The 21,083-nt window shown below is 40.9% G+C and overlaps 2 protein-coding genes and 1 non-coding gene across 5 annotated transcripts; 1 reads left to right on the forward strand and 2 right to left on the reverse strand.

Annotated features, from left to right (window-relative positions):
• Positions 1–7: 7 nt before the first annotated feature.
• On the forward strand, positions 8–11,939 carry ces2b (carboxylesterase 2b). Its single transcript, XM_069685772.1, has 15 exons — positions 8–218; positions 310–459; positions 552–624; positions 716–877; positions 6,335–6,529; positions 6,615–6,756; positions 6,957–7,090; positions 9,518–9,671; positions 9,794–9,898; positions 10,005–10,103; positions 10,209–10,352; positions 10,485–10,701; positions 10,795–10,944; positions 11,037–11,109; positions 11,193–11,939. Exons 1-15 carry the CDS (start codon positions 32–34, stop codon positions 11,377–11,379), a joined length of 2,172 nt encoding a protein of 723 aa, XP_069541873.1. The 5' UTR covers positions 8–31; the 3' UTR covers positions 11,380–11,939.
• Positions 11,390–20,294, reverse strand: fbxo31 (F-box protein 31). Of its 3 annotated transcripts, none has more exons than XM_069685774.1 (10): positions 20,197–20,294; positions 18,684–19,099; positions 16,967–17,038; positions 16,145–16,221; positions 15,805–15,972; positions 15,586–15,660; positions 15,239–15,348; positions 14,920–15,073; positions 14,328–14,692; positions 11,390–13,821 (listed from the first exon to the last, which is right to left on the reverse strand). In XM_069685774.1, exons 2-10 carry the CDS (start codon positions 19,018–19,020, stop codon positions 13,599–13,601), a joined length of 1,581 nt encoding a protein of 526 aa, XP_069541875.1. In that variant the 5' UTR covers positions 19,021–19,099; positions 20,197–20,294; the 3' UTR covers positions 11,390–13,598. The 3 variants fall into 3 exon arrangements, with proteins under 3 accessions (XP_069541875.1, XP_069541876.1, XP_069541874.1); XM_069685775.1 differs by lacking the exon at positions 20,197–20,294 and adding an exon at positions 16,595–16,681 and having other exon boundaries at positions 18,684–19,214; XM_069685773.1 differs by lacking the exon at positions 20,197–20,294 and having other exon boundaries at positions 18,684–19,214.
• trnar-acg (transfer RNA arginine (anticodon ACG)) lies at positions 20,244–20,316 on the reverse strand. Its single transcript has one exon. It is a non-coding gene; the product is annotated as a tRNA-Arg (tRNA).
• Between the last annotated feature and the right edge of the window lie 767 nt (positions 20,317–21,083).

Genomic DNA, 21,083 nt, shown 5'->3' on the forward strand with positions numbered 1-21,083 from the left:
GTTCTTTGCTCCTCAAAACTGGACAGAGGGAATGGATCGGGAGCAGGTCAAGAACATACTCTCGGTGTTCTACCCTGATCCAGTCCTTGCAGATTTGTTGTTAAATGAATACATTGGAACCGGCGAAGATCGTGTGAAAAATAGAAACGGGTACACCGAGCTGCTTGGAGATGCGATATTCACCATTCCAGCCATCAAGACTGCTAATACCCACACAGGTATATGTTTCATATTACATTGTTTAATATTTACTGTCACACACTTTCATAAAAAAGTTATAACATATATCAACCATTTGTCTACTACTAGATGCAGGCGCACCTGTATACCTGTATCAGTACCGGCATCCTCCCCAATTCCTGCAGGCAAAAAGGCCGAGCTTTGTTAAGGCTGACCACGGAGATGAAATCTTTACAGTGTTTGGATCCTGCTTCACAACTAAACATGTCATATTAGACAGTAAGTGCAATATAAATATCACTTTTTCAATGGAGCACCTGAAATCTGTTTTTTTTATTGTGCAGAGTTTTACCAGACTGTCACTGTTTTAGTTGTATGCCCTGAAGAGGAGGAACAGTTGAGCAGAACCATGATGAGCTACTGGGGCAACTTTGCTCACACAGGGTAGGACTCAACCCGCATGATAGATTATTATACACATTTAGAGAAGACAAACTTGTTTATAGTGTCTGCATGTGTGTGTTTGTGTGTGTAGGTCTCCTAATGGGAAAGGCCTTGTTTACTGGCCAAAGTATGGAGCAGAAGAACACTACATGATACTTGATTTGAAGGAGCAGGCATCTGGTCAGCACCTGAAGAAGAACCGGTTTGTCTTCCTGACTCAGACCCTCCCAGAGAAGATGCAACAAAACAAAGAGAAGATGGATCACAACGAGCTGTAGAACTTTCTCTGTTTAACTGTTTTGTCACTTTTTTTTATTGATTCCAGTTTGAATCACGAACAGATCCACTGAAAATTCATTAGACATACTATGAGACATGTTTACCTACTGTGTTTTTAAATTTTAACAAATTAAAGTAGTTTTGTAGCCAAATAATGATACATTGTGTGGAATTACAGAAAGGGGTCATTTTTCAAATGTACCTCCAAAGACTTTAAGACTTGATTTGTGTTTACTGACAAGGGGAAGTGTAATGAATGTATAGCTACTGTGTGTAATGAAGATCAATTTAAGCCCAAGGCATGTAACTTAAGGTAATACTTATCTAAAAACCTACATACATATAGGCTACATGCCTGTGTGTCATGTGTTACCCCTACTATGTTTGCCTACATATATAACATCTCTGTATAGATCTGGATTTGAATATGAAATTGCACATTTTTTCTAAAGTTGTTGTGTGACTACTGTTCAGTAATGTTTTGTTTGTATTCCTCAATCCATAATCCTACAGTTGCAAAGACAAACACACAAACTTGGGGAAGCACACAAACATACTGGTGTGAAAGTGATAACATGGGATTACAGGTGTACAACCCATTACTGAGAGTGTGACAGGCTTCTTCACATCTGCAAGCACAATAAGGGGAAATAGTTTACCCATTATTCAACATTCATTTTCTCAAAGGCCAGCACAACCCCATACTTGCTGTGAAAGTCCAATCCTAGTAAAATCTCTTGCAATGGCACATCAGCCACCAAAATCTCTGCAACCAGTGCCAGAGAATCAAACTGCCACACTGTGCCACTTTTCTAGGATTGCCATCCCCCTACCATTTGCCGCCTGATGCCCAATTTATTCTACCCCTGAGATCCTCATCTGGGTGCTCAATAGGCTTAAACGGCTTTTTTTCCTTTGGGGCTTTTAACTGTGGATTGTAGAGAACTCACTTTCTGTCTCAACTCCTCAACCACCCCCAACAACACTCCCATCTGCTCATCACTGCTGGACTTAGCCACTGACACTCCCATAACTTCTTCCTCTGTAGTCAAATGAGTCTGCTCTTGGTATCCCAGCAACTCGATTTCTGAAGAAAGATCTATGGCCTCTTCTTGCGTTTTGGGCTTGGCTCCCTGCAAGCTGACCCAAAAATCACCCATTCCAAAATGTAGGATAAACTGATCTCTTGCCAACATATCACAGGTGCAATCTTCAGCTGCAAAGTACGCTCTCGTGGCCAATCTCCTCAAAGAATTACCAAACTCTCTAGCTGTCTCATTAGGCCGCCAGCTACAAGCAGAAATGCTAGCCCTTCTCCAATTACCACTGTTGCATGGCTCACCTCGCCATGGCTGCTTTCAACAATGTATAACTGTTTTTAGCCTCACTGGGCAACTCTACATGTCTCTAGCATGGTCGGCCAGCAAAAGGTACATGAACTTTTGTTTAAGTGCCTCACCCCAACAATTCACCTCAGCTGCCATAACAAACCGTTACAACCAATCGAACCACTCAACCTACTCCTGTAAATGTCTCTGGCATGAAGATTGGGTGGGGAGTTGGTCCAACACATGGGGTTGGTCACCCGGTGCCCAAAACTGGTAGAAGGTGTGTCCTCATTACCTTCCTCATTACTCCACACCTGCAGCAAACAATAACTTTCTGCCTCAGATATTTTGAAGGACTAACTCTACCAAGATTTAATTTGAGAGATACAAGATCCCATGCTGCCACCAGTGTAATAAACCTTGTCTCGTTTGTGATGAGGTAGAGAGCCTGCCCACAGTTTCTAATGTGTGCACAATCAAAGAATGAGTAAAACCCAAAGATAACACTTGCCCCTCAGGACTATGGGCTGAACACAAGTGTGTGAATGCTTGCCAGTTTAATCACAACACAGACATTCTACCCTCCCCCAGGGTCTAAGCTTTAGTGCTGGTCCAGTCCCGATAAACGGATGTAGAAGGATCATCTCACACCTGCCCACCTATATTGACCGCCGAGTGCAAACAGGTCGCTCAGCTGGGCTTCAACCTTAAACGTTCACTGAGCTCAATCTGCCCCTTTCAGTACTCCCACACTCTCAGCCTCCAACATCTCACAGGTGAAGTCAATGCTGTAGCTGTAACCCAGGTGTAATATTACCCAGTCTGTGTTATATTGTCATTTCGTTTTATACGTAATATGACAGTACTGCTTTACAGCCGCTTTATCACGGCCAAGTTTGTACACATACTGGTAAGAGGGACTGCATGCTCAGATGGTTGTAACTATGGATGTGTAAACCTGTGTGAGCCAGTTACCCACTCTCTGCACTCACTAGCTTTGAGTCATCTGTTAATGTGATATTCTCCTGCTAGCTTTGAGATGGACTTTTGATGAGGAGTGACTGCTGCTTCTGCTTGGTGGCAGCTGGAGAGGAGCTAACCACTGCTGCTAACCAACCTCCTGGACCGCTTGCAGTACTTTTTCACCAAAATACCAACATCCACATTGTTTTAAGTCGAGCTCAACTACATATCTGTACTGTATTTCCATTATAAAGGAAGCCCTTATCTACGGAAGCCCTTAGCGGACATGCATCCATACATTTTATGTACCCCAATTTCCCGTGATAATCGTTTTCTCGAGATCTCGACTTATTTATCTCCTTATCTCGGGATAACAAGCTGGTTTCCCAGTGATAACAAGTTATTTCTAGTTGTTTTCTTGAGATCTAGATTTATTTTTCTTGTTATCTCAGGAAAACAAAGCTGGTTTTCCCATTATAACTGATTAACTTGGCCCATTATCACGAGATAACAAAGCATGTTTCCCCATTATAATGGATTAATTTGGCCCATTATCTTGAGATAACAAAGCTTGTTTTTTCGTGATGACGGGATAATTTTCCGGCGATCTAAAAACAACAAAACAAAAAATCTAACAAAACAACAGGCTGGTCACTGTGATATTACAGACCAGGACATGCCATACTGACATTGCCCACACTGAAGTAGAAGTGAAGTCTGTTTCTATGTACATTTTGTGCTTTTACAACTCTGGGGCTAGGAGTTACGATCATCTGACGTTATGGTGGTGCCGCGTCGTTATCTCGTGAGTAAATATAATGTATGGATGCATGTCCGCTAAGGGCTTCCGTATAAAAGAATACCTTTACACAGGTAAGTTTCATAGGGTACATAAGGATATAGGGTAAGAGTGCTTTGATTATCTGCAGTATAGTTGCTGCTACCAGACCCTGATTTAACTCTACTTGTTTTTTACATATGGTCTCTGCAATTATTTTATGATATGCTAAGCATTGGTTACATAATCAGCTCAGATTTACCACTCACTCTACTCTCCCCTCCTCCCCTGCACGAAGCGTCACTCATTATAATATCATGGGCGTAATATTAAAATCAGTAGTACTTTGGTCTAAGTCATTAAGGGAGAGCTTTGTCGCAGACAGCGTCCTGTCCTCGCTTTCTTTTGGCAGAATCCAGCAGTTTTGAAATCCTCACACAGAGAGACGACCACCATGAAGTTCCCTGCACAGCAAACTTTCTTCTTTCTGACAGCTGTTTTGTTTCTCTCTGTTGCTGCAGACTCACACGGTAAGAGTAAAACAAGCGTTTCTTTTAAAGTAGAAAAATGTATGACTGCACTGTTAATTTTTAAGAAGCACTCTTGTTATAGTATTTAGGTAACGTTATTTCAATGCGCCTTCTTCCACCTTGGCTTACCTTTTACCTACTCCAGGTACTTGCGCACCTCAAGCCACTTAGGCTTAGCTTACCTTTTACCTACTGTTGATACCGGCACTCTTGATAGTGTACAAAGGTTAAAATACAATGCCATTGCCTCAAGCAGATGCCAGATAACTGTAATATGGGAATGACTGTTAAAAAAATGACATAAGTCTTTTTTTTTTTTTTTTTAACCATGGTGTTCATGGTTTCAGCAATCTCTTCTTATGTCAGAAAATTTTACTCCCAGTTCAATTGTAGAACACAACTCAGAGGAGTCATGAGGAGCGAATTATTTTGCTTTATACCTTTTGCAGGGAGTTGGATATTTCGATATCCTCAAATAATCACGAACCACTATTTTATATAAGTCTTGCATAAAAAACAGTTTTATATCTTTAAATAAATTACCCATGTTGTGTTCTTCATAGAATTGACAGGATTTTGATGTCATGTGCTTGTAAATCATTCAGTAAATTTGTATATGATTAGAGAGTTGTGAAATCAGAATAGTTATATGTTAACAAGTGTGAATTTGCCATTTTCACACATACACAAAATTTCATTGTATGTGTTTTGTGTAGTGTTTGTTCTAAAAATTTTCATCAATTTTCATATTCATCCGTGAATAGGCCACCCCCATAATTCCTGTTTGCCTTTTGCCATAAAACCTTAATCAGCTGTCCACACAATCTGATGCAAGTCAAACAGTCAACAATTGGTGCAAAAGACACCTGTCCAATCATATCAACCGACACACCATGGTTAATGATTATGATTGTACATGATTATAAAAAAGACTGTGACAACTTTTCAGTACTGTTCACAACAGTCCTGATGGCGATGGCACTTCTGTGTTTATTTCAAACATGGGATTAAAGAGGCGGCCTTTGGAGTCACTAATGAATACTTAAAAAGTAAAGTATTAAATGCTTTTTGTGAAGTCAGAATTTCTTCAGAAGCAATTAACTTGACACAAGTGTGACTATGTATTATCATTTAAGATACAGCTGACTTTCATCCTGGTGGGTCCTTCTTGACCCATGTCTGCATATTTCAATAGATAGCAAGACAGACAAATTTATATCATGACTTATAATAATGAAAAGAAAACTGATCAATGTTTCTTTAAATCCCTGGTGATTACATCATTTTATCACAAAGAAAGATTCAGCTAATAAAGCTATTTAATTAACTTTTTAATTAACATTGAACAAAGGTCACTTTTGACCCATGTTTGCATGAAAGGGTTTGTGCTTCAGTGGGTTAATTAGATACCAACCAAATATTTGAACCTTTTCAAAAAAAATTGTTCACACTGATACATAAAATCATTGATTGCAGCATTCTGTGTGCCAGAGTTGAGCAAGGTTGTGTCTCTTAACCGGACCAGCACAGATCTTAGTCTGAATAGATGACTGGGCGTTTTCCATGACTGTACTAATTGTTCAACCAAATGGTCTGTATCAATAATTAATATAATAATTAAAAATATATATATATACTGTACCCTATCACATGGCTCTTCAAAGCTGAAATCTAATGAAAAGTTGTTGTACAATCCAACACTTGCAGGTGCAACATAAGTTACAACCAACCAGAAGTTGGAGGATTATATATGTCACTAAGCTATAATACACAATTAATTAATGAGTTGTGAAGTTTTAAGCCCGATTCTGACTCAGACTTCATATCCTGACAGCACCTGAGGTCCACACAGCGCTCGGGAGTCTGAGAGGCGAGTATGTGAGTGTAAAGGGGAAGGAGACTGGGGTCCATGCCTACCTTGGTATCCCATTCGCCAAGCCACCTGTAGGCCCTGCTCTAAGGCTGGCTGCACCTCAGCCTGTAGAGGGATGGAAAGGAGTGAGAGACGCCACCCAGCAGCCACCCATGTAAGGCAGTCATGTGTTGTCAGTTCATGCATGCCACGCTTGGACTGACCATGTTAAATATTTACTGTAAAACATCTTTTTTTAGGTGTGTTCAGAATAAACAGCTTCTTGATGAATTGCTTCAAAAACTGGGTGACATGAAGGCAGATTTCCCGGACGTCTCAGAGGATTGCCTTTACCTCAACATTTACACTCCAGCAAACAGAGCTGACAATGCCAAGCTTCCGGTAAGAACCCTTTGCTGCTCAGTTACTGAGATTAAGAGTTGGATAGCATTTGTAGGGGAGTTTTCTTAAATGCTTTTGTAGAATCTATGGAATAGCAACTTGAATAATGATGCTCATATTTAGGCAAAGAGATCGTTTTAGATTAAATAAACATGTCTTTTATGCTTTGTGGAAAAGAACAAAAGCTTTTATTTTATCAGGTTATGGTCTGGATCCATGGTGGAGGGTTTGTTATGGGGTCAGCCTCAATGTCTGATGGCTCCGCCTTGGCTGCTTACGAGGATGTGGTTGTGGTTCTGATCCAATATCGCTTGGGAATTCTGGGCTTTCTCAGGTAAAAAGACTCAAATCACAGAGTGCAGTTACATTAAACAGCGTAATGTAATAATAATGTAATAATCTGATCCGGGTCTAATAGATAACTATAGGTAGATTTTTTAGTTTGCTTTTATATAAGGTTTGTGAGTTCTACACTATGCGTATACTCAGTTCAGTCTCAAGTATTGATGAATCCATTGAATTATAGATATTTGTTGATATTCAGGAGGAGGTAGGAAGAGTGCAGCTAAAGTAAGTGAACAGAAAACATCTCTTTAATTTGATTGAATGGGTAACATAAATATTTGTTTAAATCTTGCTATCATTTCAAAGCAAAAGCCCGATCTGGAATTTGACTCGTTTGTATACAATGCTTTTATTTTGAAGTGTTTCCTGGGCAGTTGTTGTTATTTTTCTACTTGGTTTGTAACTTTTCCAGGAAGTGATTTGATCGATAAAGTCGCTGTCACATTCAATTCCAACATGCATGCCCCTAAAATTGTTGGATCAGGCTGACTACAGTCAGCGATCCGACAAAGCTAAAATATCCAACCCCCTAAAGAGTGGTGTGATCCAAGGAGTAGATCTCAGAAGCCGCAAGGTGGGTTCTACTCAGTTTATTTTTTGATCCTTAAAAGAGAGTTGGGTGGCCCTATCCTGGACTTGCAAGAACAAAACACATTTCTAAAAGAGTTACCATTCCAAATATTACGAACAGGAAATGGGCTCCAAGCTGTCACACTGCAAATGCGGTCGATTTACATGGATTTCAAGGACGCATATTTTCATGTTCATGTAGCGCTACAACACAGGTAGTACCTGCACTTAGCTTTCAAAAGCAAGGCCTATCAGTCCAAGGTTCTCCCATTTGGTCTTTCCCTTGCCCCAAAGGTCTTTATAAGGTGTGTGCGGGTAGTACTGACCCCAATGCAAATCCTACTGTAGACAGCCGGCTGATCTGTGCTTCAACACGAATAAATGAAGCAGGACAGTTCAACCATTGCCGGTCACATGACAACTCTTGGTCTTAGGTCAATCATGACAAAAGTTGCTTCACATACAACCCAAGGGAAGTGTTTTTTGGCTTATTCTTGGACTCTGGTTAAAAGCTGGCCTCCCCAATTCCGTGGTGAGTGATACCAAAATCCAGCCTCTCTATTTCACAAGAACAGGAGGTTGAAATACAGCCTACATCTCAAGCTGTTGGATATGCTGACATAAGTAACATCAGTATTGCCACTGGGCCTACTGTTTTGGCGGCCACTCCAAGTAAAGACCAATGGCCTTGTTAATATTCAAGGTCTCAGTGGTCAAAGAATTGCATTGTCCCTCCAATGCCTCCCTGCATTGCAGCCATGGAGAGACATGGCATATCTTGCTGAGGCTTCTCATCTCATCAGGCAGCACAGAGGGGTGAGTCCGCTCTTGTCCATAGGGACGGAATGCCCAGGCACACCCATGGCTTTATCGCCTTGTTTATGCCTTCCTACCATTTACAAAGATAGTGAATACAGTACACAGGGTCAGGCAAAGCAACAAAAAACCCTGTCTGGTTGCCCCAAACTGGCCAGCTAGGCCGTGTTTCCCAACAATACAGGAGGCAGGATACTTCCCAGGAGGCAAAACCTCCTGTTACAGCTAGCGGGCCTCATCTTGTGTCTGAGCCCAGAAAGGCTATTGCCATAGCGGCATTGCAGCTATTGATCTGGCACCTGAAATATGAATGCGCTGATGTTCCTTCCACTTTGGCCTAACTAATTGTTCTTCCAAAAGGGGTTGGCTCCTACCCAGTCTAATAAGGTAATTCAGCTGGCAGTTTATGCCCCCAATGCCTGCAGGATAAGGCTAATTTTAGCAGAATTGCTCCGCCCAGTGAGGGCCTTTAAGCATTATATCCAGGCAACTTCAGCTGTCACCCCTCTGCTAGCCTGTAAGTCTGCTATGGGTGCCATAGCAGAGGTCATGCCCTGTCCAAACAGAGATTTTCCAGCTGGATTGTTGGTGTAATTGATCAGGCATACAGGTCAAAGGAACTGCCTTCGCCCCTCAATATTTGGGGCCAGTTAACCAGGAGTGTCTCTACTTTCTGGGCAGCGCTTCAAAGCACCTTGTAAGTGCGATTTGGGGTGCAGGCACAAAATGCACCCTTGCCTGTTTCTACAGGGTCCATGTCGCTGCTCCTCATGCTGTGGTGGCAGTCTTTCAGGAACATTAAAACCGCCCCTGGTAACATGGGTTTCCTAATGACCATGTTGGTTATAGTCATCAAGTGTAAAGTACTTCCTCTGGTGGTAAGGACGAATGAAATGGTACAAGAGTTAAGTACGTAACTACAGTTCTATAAATTCTGGAAGACCGCCACTATACTCTGTTAAAAATTAGGTCAATTTTACAAGATGATGTTAATGCAGCCTGGTTGACTATAATTGTTTGCTCTGTCCAGCACTGGAGATGAACACCTGTCAGGGAACTTTGGCCTCCTGGACCAGGTAGAAGCTCTGAGGTGGATCCAGCAGCACATTCACAACTTTGGAGGAAACCCAGATTTAGTTACCGTATTTGGGGAGTCTGCTGGTGGAGTGAGCGTGTCCCTTCTGGTAAGGATCAATTTTAAGGATAAACAACAAACATAGATCTCACTTTTTTTGCAAGTATTTTACAGTTTTATCACTCTTTCTATCCAGAGAACGTTTATTTTTCATGTGGCTTTAATCAACAGCTTCTTTCCCCATTGACTGATGGACTGCTCCACCATGCCATTGCTGAGAGTGGCACTGCTGCAATGGATTTACTGGTAGCAAATGATCCTCTACCAGTAACACAGGTTGATTTGTATAAGCTTTTTCATTGTCCACTACTCAGTATATCACAACTCAATATACATTTTATTTTTCTGAATTGCTGAGTTTACTTTCATGCTCTCTCCTCAGATCGTAGCAAATGTGTCCGGCTGTAGCCTCGACAGCTCAGAGAAGATCGCTGATTGCATGAGAAACATTGATCTTAATACTATTCTGACTGTTGGACAGGTGAGTTGTTATATACAATTCTGTTATAGACAGGCTTGATAGGATTATAATTATGTAGCTTTTTTAATGCTGTCTTTTTTCTTTTACTCTCTTTATTCGCTCAAGGATGAAAGATTGAGATTTCCTATAAATGTTGATGGACACTTCCTGACAAAACCTGTGGATGAGCTGTTCAATAAACTTGAACTTCTTACTGTACCGTTCATGACGGGCGTTACTAATGATGAAGGGGGCTGGTTACTTGCTAGTGTGAGTGTTAATACTAAATTCTTTCTAAAATGTGTGTGATTGAAAAGCGCAATGATTTATGTGATTTCCAGGTAAACAAATGTTTTTGTTTTGCTTTTATGTGTCTGAAATGTCAGCTATGTCTTCCTTTAGTTCTTTGCTCCTCAAAACTGGACAGAGGGAATGGATCGGGAGCAGGTCAAGAACCTACTCTCTGTGTTCTACCCTGATCCAGTCCTTGCAGATTTGTTGTTAAATGAATACATTGGAACCGGCGAAGATCGTGTGAAAAATAGAAACGGGTACACCGAGCTGCTTGGAGATGCGATATTCACCATTCCAGCCATCAAGGCTGCTAATGCCCACACAGGTATATGTTTCATATTACGTTGTTTAATATTTACTGTCACACACTTTCATTAACAAGTTATAACATGTATCACAACCATTTGTCTACTACTAGATGCAGGCGCACCTGTATACCTGTATCAGTACCGGCATCCTCCCCAATTCCTGCAGGCAAAAAGGCCGAGCTTTGTTAAGGCTGACCACGGAGATGAAATCTTTACAGTATTTGGATACTGCTTCACAACTAAACATCTCACAATAGACAGTAAGTGCAATATAAATATCACTTTTTCAATGGAGCACCTGAAATCTGTTTTTTTTATTGTGCAGAGTTTTACCAGACTGTCACTGTTTTAGTTGTATGCACTGAAGAGGAGGAACAGTTGAGCAGAACCATGATGAGCTACTGGGGCAACTTTGCTCACACAGGGTAGGAATCAACCCACATGATAGATTATTATACACATTTAGAGAAGACAAACTTGTTTATAGTGTTTGCATGTGTGTGTGTAGGTCTCCTAATGGGAAAGGCCTTTTTTACTGGCCAAAGTATGGAGCAGAAGAACTCTACATGATACTTGATTTGAAGGAGCAGGTACCTTTTCAGCACCTGAAGAAGGACCAGTTTGTCTTCCTGACTCAGACCCTCCCAGAGAAGATGCAACAACTCAAAGGAAAGACGGATCACAGCGAGCTGTAGAACAGTCTCCTCTCCATTCATTTTTTTATTGATTCCAGTTTGAATCACAAACAAATCCGTTGAAAATGCATTCTGAGACATGTACATGAATCGCGATAACATTTTAACAAATTAAAGTAGTTTTGTTGCCAATACAAATTACATACATTGTGTGGATTTTGGGGAAGGGGTTCTTTCCAAAAATGTGTCCCCACGGTTTAATTCAAACACTATCAAATTTAAATTGGGTTATCTGTAATGGCAAGAGGAAGTCACTGTGTGTATGAACATCAATTTAAACCCAAGGCATATAGCTTTAGGTAATACTTCTTTACATTACAGGTGTACAGTCCAACTTATAAGCAGGGTTTTTTATAGGCCCTTGGCTGGTATTAAAGGTGAACATGGGTCATTTCAGATAATAGCCTACACTGATAACAGAAGTTTGGTTGTTGCTATCTTGGGTTTCATATCTCACAGGCCTCTCAGACCATTGAAAGGACATAATCACTTAAGGTAACAGTTGAGAACTGTGTCCTTGCATTAAAGAATGGGATACAAATAATAAAAAAATAAACAGATTTGACAAAAAAACTTTTTTCCAGTTTTGTATTTTTTTTTATTACTGAGAAGAGCTGTTAAGCTGAAACGCTCCCTGAAGTCCGAAGTGAGCAGTTCAATAGGTCAAACTTTGTTTGTTTTTCATAAAATCCTGCGCATGGCATTGAAAATAGTACAAAGCAACACATTTCAAAGGCAAATCATTCAAATAGCAGGATACAGAGGGCTTACAGAGAGGATAATGAAAAATATAAATGTATCAAATTTGAGAGGAAATTAAATAAAATGGGTCGGAAATTAAATTGAAGATGCTTTAGCAGACAATTTATTTTTTTTGCAAATGTTAGTAAAGCTGCAGTCTGATAGAAAAGTGCTGGCCAGTGGTTCGTACTGATTCACTATACTGCCCAGAAAAGTGCACTTGGAGTAGGAAAGCTACTGGGCTTCACCATCAGGCCGTGATGACACATACAGACACTTACTTGGTACTTTGAGATGCACTTTAAGCTGTTAGCTTGGATAATATTCAGCTAGCCTGGTCTCAGGTTCAAAATAAATGAGAAAACTGGAGGAAGTAGCAATTGCAGGAATAAAGCCAGGCAAACATTAAGTCAGCCATTAAAACAAAAAAATACATTTCAAAGGTAAGAGAAGCTTTTGTTACAGACCATAATTTTATAAGCACATAAACTGTATAGTTTTGATAAAATCCAGTTTACCGGTGTGTATAAGTTATATTAATCTATTGCGGTACAATACATCTTTCCAGCTTACATAACATTATGAAAAGTATGTTAGATGCAGGACCATGAGCCAAAGCAAATAGCTGTAAAAGTTATCTCCTAAGATCAAAGGGCAAAAAACATCAGTTAGTGCAGTTTGATAAGACAGCAAATTCTTTCTTGTCAATGGTTGAAAAATTGCCCAGTTGTAAAACTCGCTCAGTATGACCAAGGGACAAATTAATAACATAGATGTAACTTCCTACATTGTTGTTGTACACATAATACTTTTGTCCTCGTTTTCGCTGTCTTGTGGAAAAGAGTAAAACACCTGAGATGCTGTCCTTTTTTTAAATTCCAATGTCTAAAGCAAGAAAAAAGTAAAGAACAATAAAACACCATGTTCAGATAATTACGATTGTAATTCGATTAGATCTAAATAAAACGCAGCATGCAGTTCAATATGTTGGGCACTAAAATCAGTATAATACTATATAGTAGAATACATTGGACACCTTTGTCTTCTTCAAGCACTACCAAGTACACACATGGTTTTAGAATCAGAGGCACGTACAGTTTGATCCATTACAAGTGGTATGAAATATCATTCTTTTTCTCCTGCAGGGAATAAATAAATAAATAATACAATTTTAAGAGACCTGTTATCATGCTGCACTGGAGGATTAAGGTCATACTGAGGTGAGGTGATAAACAGTGACTTAGGAGGCCTTTCAAAGTGCTTGTACAGGAGCGCGAGTGTGCTGGATCAGGGTGACATAACTAGCTATATTAGACCATAAAACCCAATGTTTCTGAAACAGATATGGACAGAACAGAGAGAGTTAAGGTCATGAGCTATCGTGATAGCAACGCTGTCAGTGGAGGGCAGAGGTGATTCGTGTGTAATGGTATGTTTCTATGCATTGTATTGTGGGAGGAGACTTAAAGCGTGGTGCATCAGGATGTCCAGGACTGCATGTTGCGCAGCATAGCCTCAAATCGCTCCATGTTTGGGGCGTGAGCGTGAGCTAGGTGGTCCGTCAGGCGACTGTACAGACTGAAAGACTTTAATTCCAGCCAGATGAAACCAAAGCGGTCCTCATCGAACAAAACAAAGAGCCCCGGAGTGCGCTCTGGACTTGTGAAGCCGTGACCAGCGATCAGGCCTGTCCCGTAGAAGCTGAAAAGAAGGAACATCAATTCATGAATAAATGTATATCCATTCTAATGGCTTCAGAAAATAATAACAAATAAAAGTTACTACTGCAGTATTTTCCTTTAACAAATCATTCCATAATAAATAGTATTCTCAATAATTTTTTACTGCAGATTGATTAACTGGTATTAGGGTTATAGGAGTTTCACCAGAGCCTGCAGCAAAATAACACTGCTTTGTGCAGTTTCCTGTTGCAGGGTGCAAGAGAAAAGCAGCCAAGACGCAGCACTACGGTGAAAGGGATTCTCTTTATATGAGATTATAGGGTAAATTCAATTTCCTTATAAATCCAGCTTTATCACAGCAACAAACAGACTAACTGATATGATTTCAGCCTGTTGGCTCTGAACTTTCACCAGTGTAGCACCTTGAAACAACTCAGGATCAACAAGCACACTGTGTCTCCCTATGTGACCAGGTCAAACACAGCTACTATCAATCCACTTCTCCACTGTGGAATTTATTCTTACCATTTCGTGCAGGAGCGAGGGTACACCTCGTTGCGAGCCATGACCCCCAGGGGCAGGACGAAGGGCTGGGCTTCAGGAGGGTTGGTGCTGCTACTGGGACCAGGCTGGCAGCTGTCTGAACAGGCACCACAGTCTGCCTCTGCCCCTTCTGCTGCGTTGGCACCACCGCAGGCTCCCTCAGCTGCACCTTTGACTGAGGCAACCTTGGCCTGTTGTTCTGCCTCCCTCTGTACTTGCTCGTGTACCCCAAGTACCAGCCGGGACAGCTCTTCTATGTTGCGCTGTTGCTCCAGGTCTGGGAGGACCACAGGCCGTGTCAGGTCAACATCCAGAGTGAGCTGCCCTGCAGGGACATTGGGGTCTCCCTGTGGGAAGGAGTAAGGTTAAAGTCTGCACCACCAGAAAACAGATAAAAAATGTGAGAATATTCCATTCAACAGAAATTCATGTGAGATAACATCAGAGTATTTGGCTGAAGAGTTGTCAGACAGGGAGATTATGGCATACAGGACATTAGGAGGATATTACACAAATGACAGGAAAGCAGTCCTCCTAGAGAAAAACCAACTAAACCGATAATTCACTGACTTACAGTGAGCTTGGTTGCCCTTGCAGAAGCCTCGTGGAAACTGAGCATGACGATCTCCAAGCCATGACTGCCATAGGTGCCTTTGAAAAGACCTGGCTGCAGCAGGTCAGTGGGCATCGTAGGAGGAAGGTAGATCCTCCGGTACGTCAAGCAGTTGCTGTCAGAAAAAAAAGCAGGAGAGGTGTTAAAAACATTTATTAAGAGAAATAAGAACCATCTCTTAAGAAAACAAAGCATTCTTGTTATAACTGTTTAACCTTTCAGAGCTACTGTGGGCATTACACACAGAGAAAAGTGTGATGTAGTTTAAAGAGACTCATACTCATATTGACTTGTATAAATGAACTTCATCAGGATGAGCTCCTGCATGTGCTCATGGAAAATCTCTTCAAGTGTTCGGCCCCATTCCTCCTCCAACCACGTCCTGAACTCCTGAACACACACACACACCCACACCCACACCCACACCCACACCCACACACACACACACACACACACACACACACACAGACAGACAGACAGACAGACAGACCCAATTATAGAATGCTGATAACAGTCTTTGAATTTCAACACTTATCAAAGTACACACGCTATAAAAACAGAATCAATCGAGATAACTGAATATATAGAACAGGTCAAACCTAGTTACAGTTATGTCATTTGACCCACCTCTTGTCTGCCTCCTGGCATTCGATGATGATCCGTCTGGTTACATTTTGTGGAAAATTCGTCCTTCTTAACAGTCTAAAAATAACACAATATGACACATATTAAAGGATGACCTACTTTCAATAGCTTCTAACCTCAAATTAAAGTGATCTGTGTTAACAAAGATCCCAATTATGTAGGGCTAATTTCCTCTAGCTTTTGAGCAGTGGAAGCTGTCACCTGTATGTCTCCTTTGTGGGGACCCTTGTGTCCATACATGCACTCCACCGTGGCCTTTTTGCTCTCCCACATGTGGATACGGAAGAGCGGCCGTCTTCTCATGGGATCCTCCACACGGGGGTCATGAGGTGGCAAATACATCCAGCCAATGATGAACAGCCCGTCCACCTGAAAGATACACACATTTATTAGTTTATAACCCAGTGAATGGAAGGTTTCCTGCCAAAGCATCAATTGCTGATAACTGAACTGATTTTTTTTCTTGTTTTACGCAAGGTTTTCATGCCCAACACACTGTAATTCTTCCTTATCTTAATGCAAACTGAGACACAACACTCACCACAACGTTGAGCAATCCACCATAAGGCCCAATGTCAGGCTGCCATAAGCCCAAGATATGCCTGTAGGGGTGAAGCACTGCAACACAAAAGCACAATTTGACACCAAACGGATCAGTTTCTGCAGTGCTACAATTAGGTTTTACTATGAGCTGCACTGTGCATGGTTAGAAACACAAGAGGAGATGTTAAACCCCACAGAGGGAATCCTTTGTTTAGTGTCCGTTAGAAAGGAATCTATGGGATGTAAACACAAAGACAAGAAAGTGTAAACTGACCACGTCCCTTTCAGCTGGTCTAAATAACACACACAGCACACCAAGTTTTCCTTCCTCCCGTTTCACACACAGCAAACAGAACTGAGGAGACATTTTTGATTAACATGATGCATAAGACTGCAATCAATAAGAGTCCCACTCGCACAAGCCCTCATGCTTTAGCCATGTACATACAGTGTGTGTAAATGTCTCTATAGTCCATGTGCTCGTAGTCCGGGAGGAGCTTCATAAAGCGCCCAGACTTCACCCGTGGGTTGACACCTGGACACAACACAGGCATGTGTAGGGCAGCCACAGACTACAGCTACTCTAAGTACCAACAGATGCTGCCACTTTGCCTGGCATGTTTTATGGCAGCTGGAATATCTTAATGCGATCCCATCCCATCTGCTGCAAATTACAGTCTACATTAGAGCGATTTTTCTGGACACTTACCCCCCGTATACACAAAAGAAAACAGTGTGCAAACATGAGGTTGCGACATACGAATGAACAACATACTTTACTGGATCAATTTATAAGTGACATGAGAGCAGCCAAACTCACGTTTAACATAGAGGTCCCGGCTGGATACTCCTCCCACTTCCATTTTTCGCAGATCATCCTTCATACCAAACTCTGCAGAGAGAAAGACATGAAGAAAATAGGAGAAGGATTAGCATTTTTTTGATGCATTAAGGTTATGCATGCCAAACATGAGTACAGTAATGAAAACTGTTCTGCAGTATCTAGTTCGTTATGTGAATCATGCAATAAACATTAAGGCAGCTCCACAGGTGAATTTAAACACTAAACCGTTGCAAAAGTCTGACTGATTCTGACACTCTAAACTGAGGGCATCTTAAGGGGAAATTTGCATACAAGATGTCCAGTCCAAACGTGTAGCAGGCACAGGCATGTCCAGATCCTGTCCGATTCACATGATTTTTTAAAACACACAGATGGACTAAGGTATAAGTAAGATGAGCAACCATTTAGGGTCCTGCCATCACCACAAGAACTGCTTTCTTCTATATAAATGTTTTGGAAATGACGGCTTACCTTTGTGTATAAAAGGTTTACATAAAGAATAACATGTTAAATTCTTCAGTGATTTTAACAGCACTGTACACATTTGAAAGCTCCTGAGCTTACTGTAAATTATGTAATTTTTCAGTATGCAACAGTCCTGAGGCCCCTACTTTTATCTCACTGTTATCTCTGCAGTTCCCTCACTCCTTCACTCCTTGCAAAATAGTTTCCCACAAATCTCCAACATTTCGCCCGAGCATTGAAATACAATGCTCACGCGGCAACTGACGTATATTTTGATAATAGTGTTTATTTTTTTATGGTAGTTTTGAAGTTTATTATTTTTGTTTAATATTCAGATAAGTAAGTTCAAAAATAGGAAAATGATTAAAAAAGACAAGAGTAATCCTCAGCATGTAGAAGCTTCTTATTTTAGCTGAGTGATATGACTATAAATGTGTCTACTTACAAAAATGTTAATAAATATTGCAATATGCATCTCCGTAATATCTCTGGATGTAGAGAGCTATTGTAGGCAGTATTCAATTGAAAATATCAATGTGCGAAACTGCTTTGTGACAATACTGAATATTTGTCAGTTATTTTATCAATTACCAACTAATTACTTATTAATGATATAAAAGTATATGTGCCCTGTTAGACGATTATATTTTATATCTCACCCTTTAATAATTAATTGGCTAATAAAAAATAATTTATTTTTTCTAAAATTGCCTAATTGACTACAACAGCAACACTTGGGAAGTACTTCCTGTGAACAGGGAGGATATCTCTTAGTGTGTACTTGTACGTAGTACTTAATTATGTATATGCCCTGAGACCTGCCATAGTGCATTCATCTGACTAACAACACGGGCTTCTGGTGGTGATCAAAATAATGCTCAAGGCCTCCCAAAGGCTAGGTCCGACCCTGCATCAACAGTCTTATCAGCTGCACAGAATGGCTGACATGGGCCTAATAACAATGAGAGGCCTTGGTGGTCTATTTCTTTAAAGGAGCGACTAAGGACGCAGGGTTGACGATAATTTGCTCAATGGATCCCGTACAGATCAATAGAAATGCTTTTAGGGTGATACATTTCCAAGAAGCCAGAGCTGAGCACTGAGTCTGACACAAATAACCTGTCGACAAGAAGCAATCTCGTACATTCTCATATGAATATATGACTGCTATAGCAGTCTAACGTTTGAAGTTTAAACAACCTTTATATTTAGCAATCGCTATATTTACCTTCCGTGCACCGCCTCCTCCAGATGGTTTCAGTGTTTACGATTTGCCTAAATTTCTTGCAGACGAGTGCAACATTTGGCAGCGCTGTTCCGGGGAGCAGAGACAGTATTTCCACTAAAAGCTCTGGTGGTAACTCCGATAATGACTGCGGGTGTGGAGGTCCCGTGTTTGTGTGATCCAGAAGGCTTTTTCTGTTGACATGACCGCTGCCATATTCACAAGCGTCACTCGGCCCTGCAGTGGCGACGCCGCTCTCCAGGCCTCCGCAGCCGCCGCCGACGACTCCAACGTCGGCTTGCCTCTGTCCAACGATCCGCTCTTCTTCCTCCTCGTCCATGTCGGAATCGCTTCCCTGATCCTGTTGATTTTGCCGCTGTCGCCTCCTGCACCTCCGCGACTGACCCACTCCGCAGAGCCTGGCACAAACAGCCATCCGTAGTCACCAAACAGGCAACATTACATCACTAAAACACATCTATCAGCTGCAGTGGCTCATCTACTGTCCTCGCGAGCATGGAGAGAAACGTTTGTTCTGACGTCATATCGCTGTACGCAGAGTGTACGTAGAGAGCGTAACAACTTAGTGGAGCTTTTTGGTGAGATTCTTGTAGAGGAGTGACGTGTCCAGCACAGCATTTTGTTCCTCATGTATTTTATAACTTATAACTGTCCCAGATCTGAATTTTTGCTTGTCCTTTAATTATTTATGCAATTTAAATTTGAAGATGTATAATACATTTAGCATTTTATAAGCACTGTCTGTACTGTTTTGTATCATCGTTCAATAAAGTTTATATATGTTTTCAAACCCCCCCCCACACTCTTACCGTAAGCAGCTTCCATTTCCCGTAAATGACTGCACTTATTTTCGGTTTTTGTTTAACACACTACTGGCAGACGTTTCAATGCAAAGAGCCAGGCTGCACATCGGAATATTATTTAGTTGTATGTGCACATAAACTTACTGCTATGAGACGTCGACATATAGACTGTAGGCCCCGTTCAAACTCTAGCTACAGCGGTATCGGCACTCCATTGACCTCGTGTCTTCGATTTCTTTCAACTCTCTGCCACCTGCAAATCGAGCTTATTCTTGGTATCCACAGCCAATCACGTTTCCGTTTGATACCACAAATACACAAAGATGTGTATGCCAGGGCCAAAAAAGCCCTGAAATGACAGTCCTCCAGCTTCTTAAACTTTCGGTTTCTATCTTTAATAGGATTTGGATATTTGTGTGACAATATAAATGTACAGTAGTCATAATATGATCATAACACGTTCGGAACGAGCAGGATTCGATTGGTGATCTCAGGCTGTATTTCACGCAATTTATGATAGCTTTATCTCGACTGACACGCACCAGTCTCAACGATAGCCTTAAGTTAACGGTCTCTTTATCGCCAGCAACTGTCCGCAGCCACACGCTATGTGGTAAAAACTTACGTTAATAAAAAATATATTTTTTAAAAGTAATATATTCAATTGAGTTTAATTGAGATATTGATCATACCTTTCCTGTAAGTGTTTCCTCTATTCTGTGCCTGCACGAAAAAGCACCGAGCCAGCCAGGAGTCGAACCTAGAATCTTCTGATCCGTAGTCAGACGCGTTATCCATTGCGCCACTGGCCCGTTATAAGCGCAAAATATCACGGGATGTAATATAAAGGATCAATTCCTATATTTAATGTGGATTTCTCTGCATAATTAACCCTAGATAATTCCGCAAAAAACGCAAGACACAACTGTAATAATGATTATTTTTGACTAACAAGTTCCGAGATGTGACAATTTTCAGAAACTATGACCCTTGAATAAGACTGGCGACTTTAGCACAATAAAACAACGTTCATAACTAAATGACATAGATGATGGATAATCTGTTGAGGTATTAACAAGAAAATATGCTTACATTTCGGAATACAATCACGCTTAAACAAATGAACATTTTAAAAAGGCCGAAAGTAGTGATACGTAAGAGTCAGATACATTTTCTACCTGGCAACCCAACAGAGAACTTTTTTTGTGTGTGTGATATAAATGAAAAAGAATCAAACAAACAAGGAAACGACAGAGAACTGGCGTTACGCTTGGAGGCGTGTGTTGTCAATGGGGTTGCCAGATCTGTAGAAATCAAGGTTTCTACTTAATGTTTTCACCGGTAATTATACTGCTGTTATGTTATTTTTCTCAATAGTTTTGAATTCAATACAAATATGTTTACATATACTGTAAAATTTAGAATGGAATATTATGTTGACAGGACAATCAAATTATGTAATTATGGGACGCCTTGGATCGAACATGGCAACCATAAAAAAAAAACAGGAAGTAAACGCTGGCGGGAAATTCATTACGTATTATGAAAGTGTTACCAAAGATACCGAAGGCTTGACTTT

Source organism: Semicossyphus pulcher, unplaced genomic scaffold, assembly GCF_022749685.1.
Source record: "Semicossyphus pulcher isolate SPU_LCO1_2020_fin unplaced genomic scaffold, fSemPul1.0.p SCAF_8, whole genome shotgun sequence".
NCBI classification, from domain to species: domain Eukaryota; kingdom Metazoa; phylum Chordata; class Actinopteri; order Labriformes; family Labridae; genus Semicossyphus; species Semicossyphus pulcher.

Excerpts from the sequence above, each read along its gene's own strand:
- ces2b (XM_069685772.1), top strand. The coding sequence starts at position 32 with ATGGATCGGGAGCAGGTCAAGAACATACTCTCGGTGTTCTACCCTGAT. Across the intron at positions 6,757-6,956 it reads CTGACAATGCCAAGCTTCCG|GTTATGGTCTGGATCCATGG; the intron begins GTAAGAACCCTT and ends TTATTTTATCAG. Across the intron at positions 9,899-10,004 it reads ATCCTCTACCAGTAACACAG|ATCGTAGCAAATGTGTCCGG; the intron begins GTTGATTTGTAT and ends CTCTCTCCTCAG.
- fbxo31 (XM_069685775.1), bottom strand. The coding sequence starts at position 19,116 with ATGGCTGTTTGTGCCAGGCTCTGCGGAGTGGGTCAGTCGCGGAGGTGC. Across the intron at positions 15,973-16,144 it reads GTGGATTGCTCAACGTTGTG|GTGGACGGGCTGTTCATCAT; the intron begins GTGAGTGTTGTG and ends TGTATCTTTCAG. Across the intron at positions 14,693-14,919 it reads CAAGGGCAACCAAGCTCACT|GGAGACCCCAATGTCCCTGC; the intron begins GTAAGTCAGTGA and ends TCCTTCCCACAG.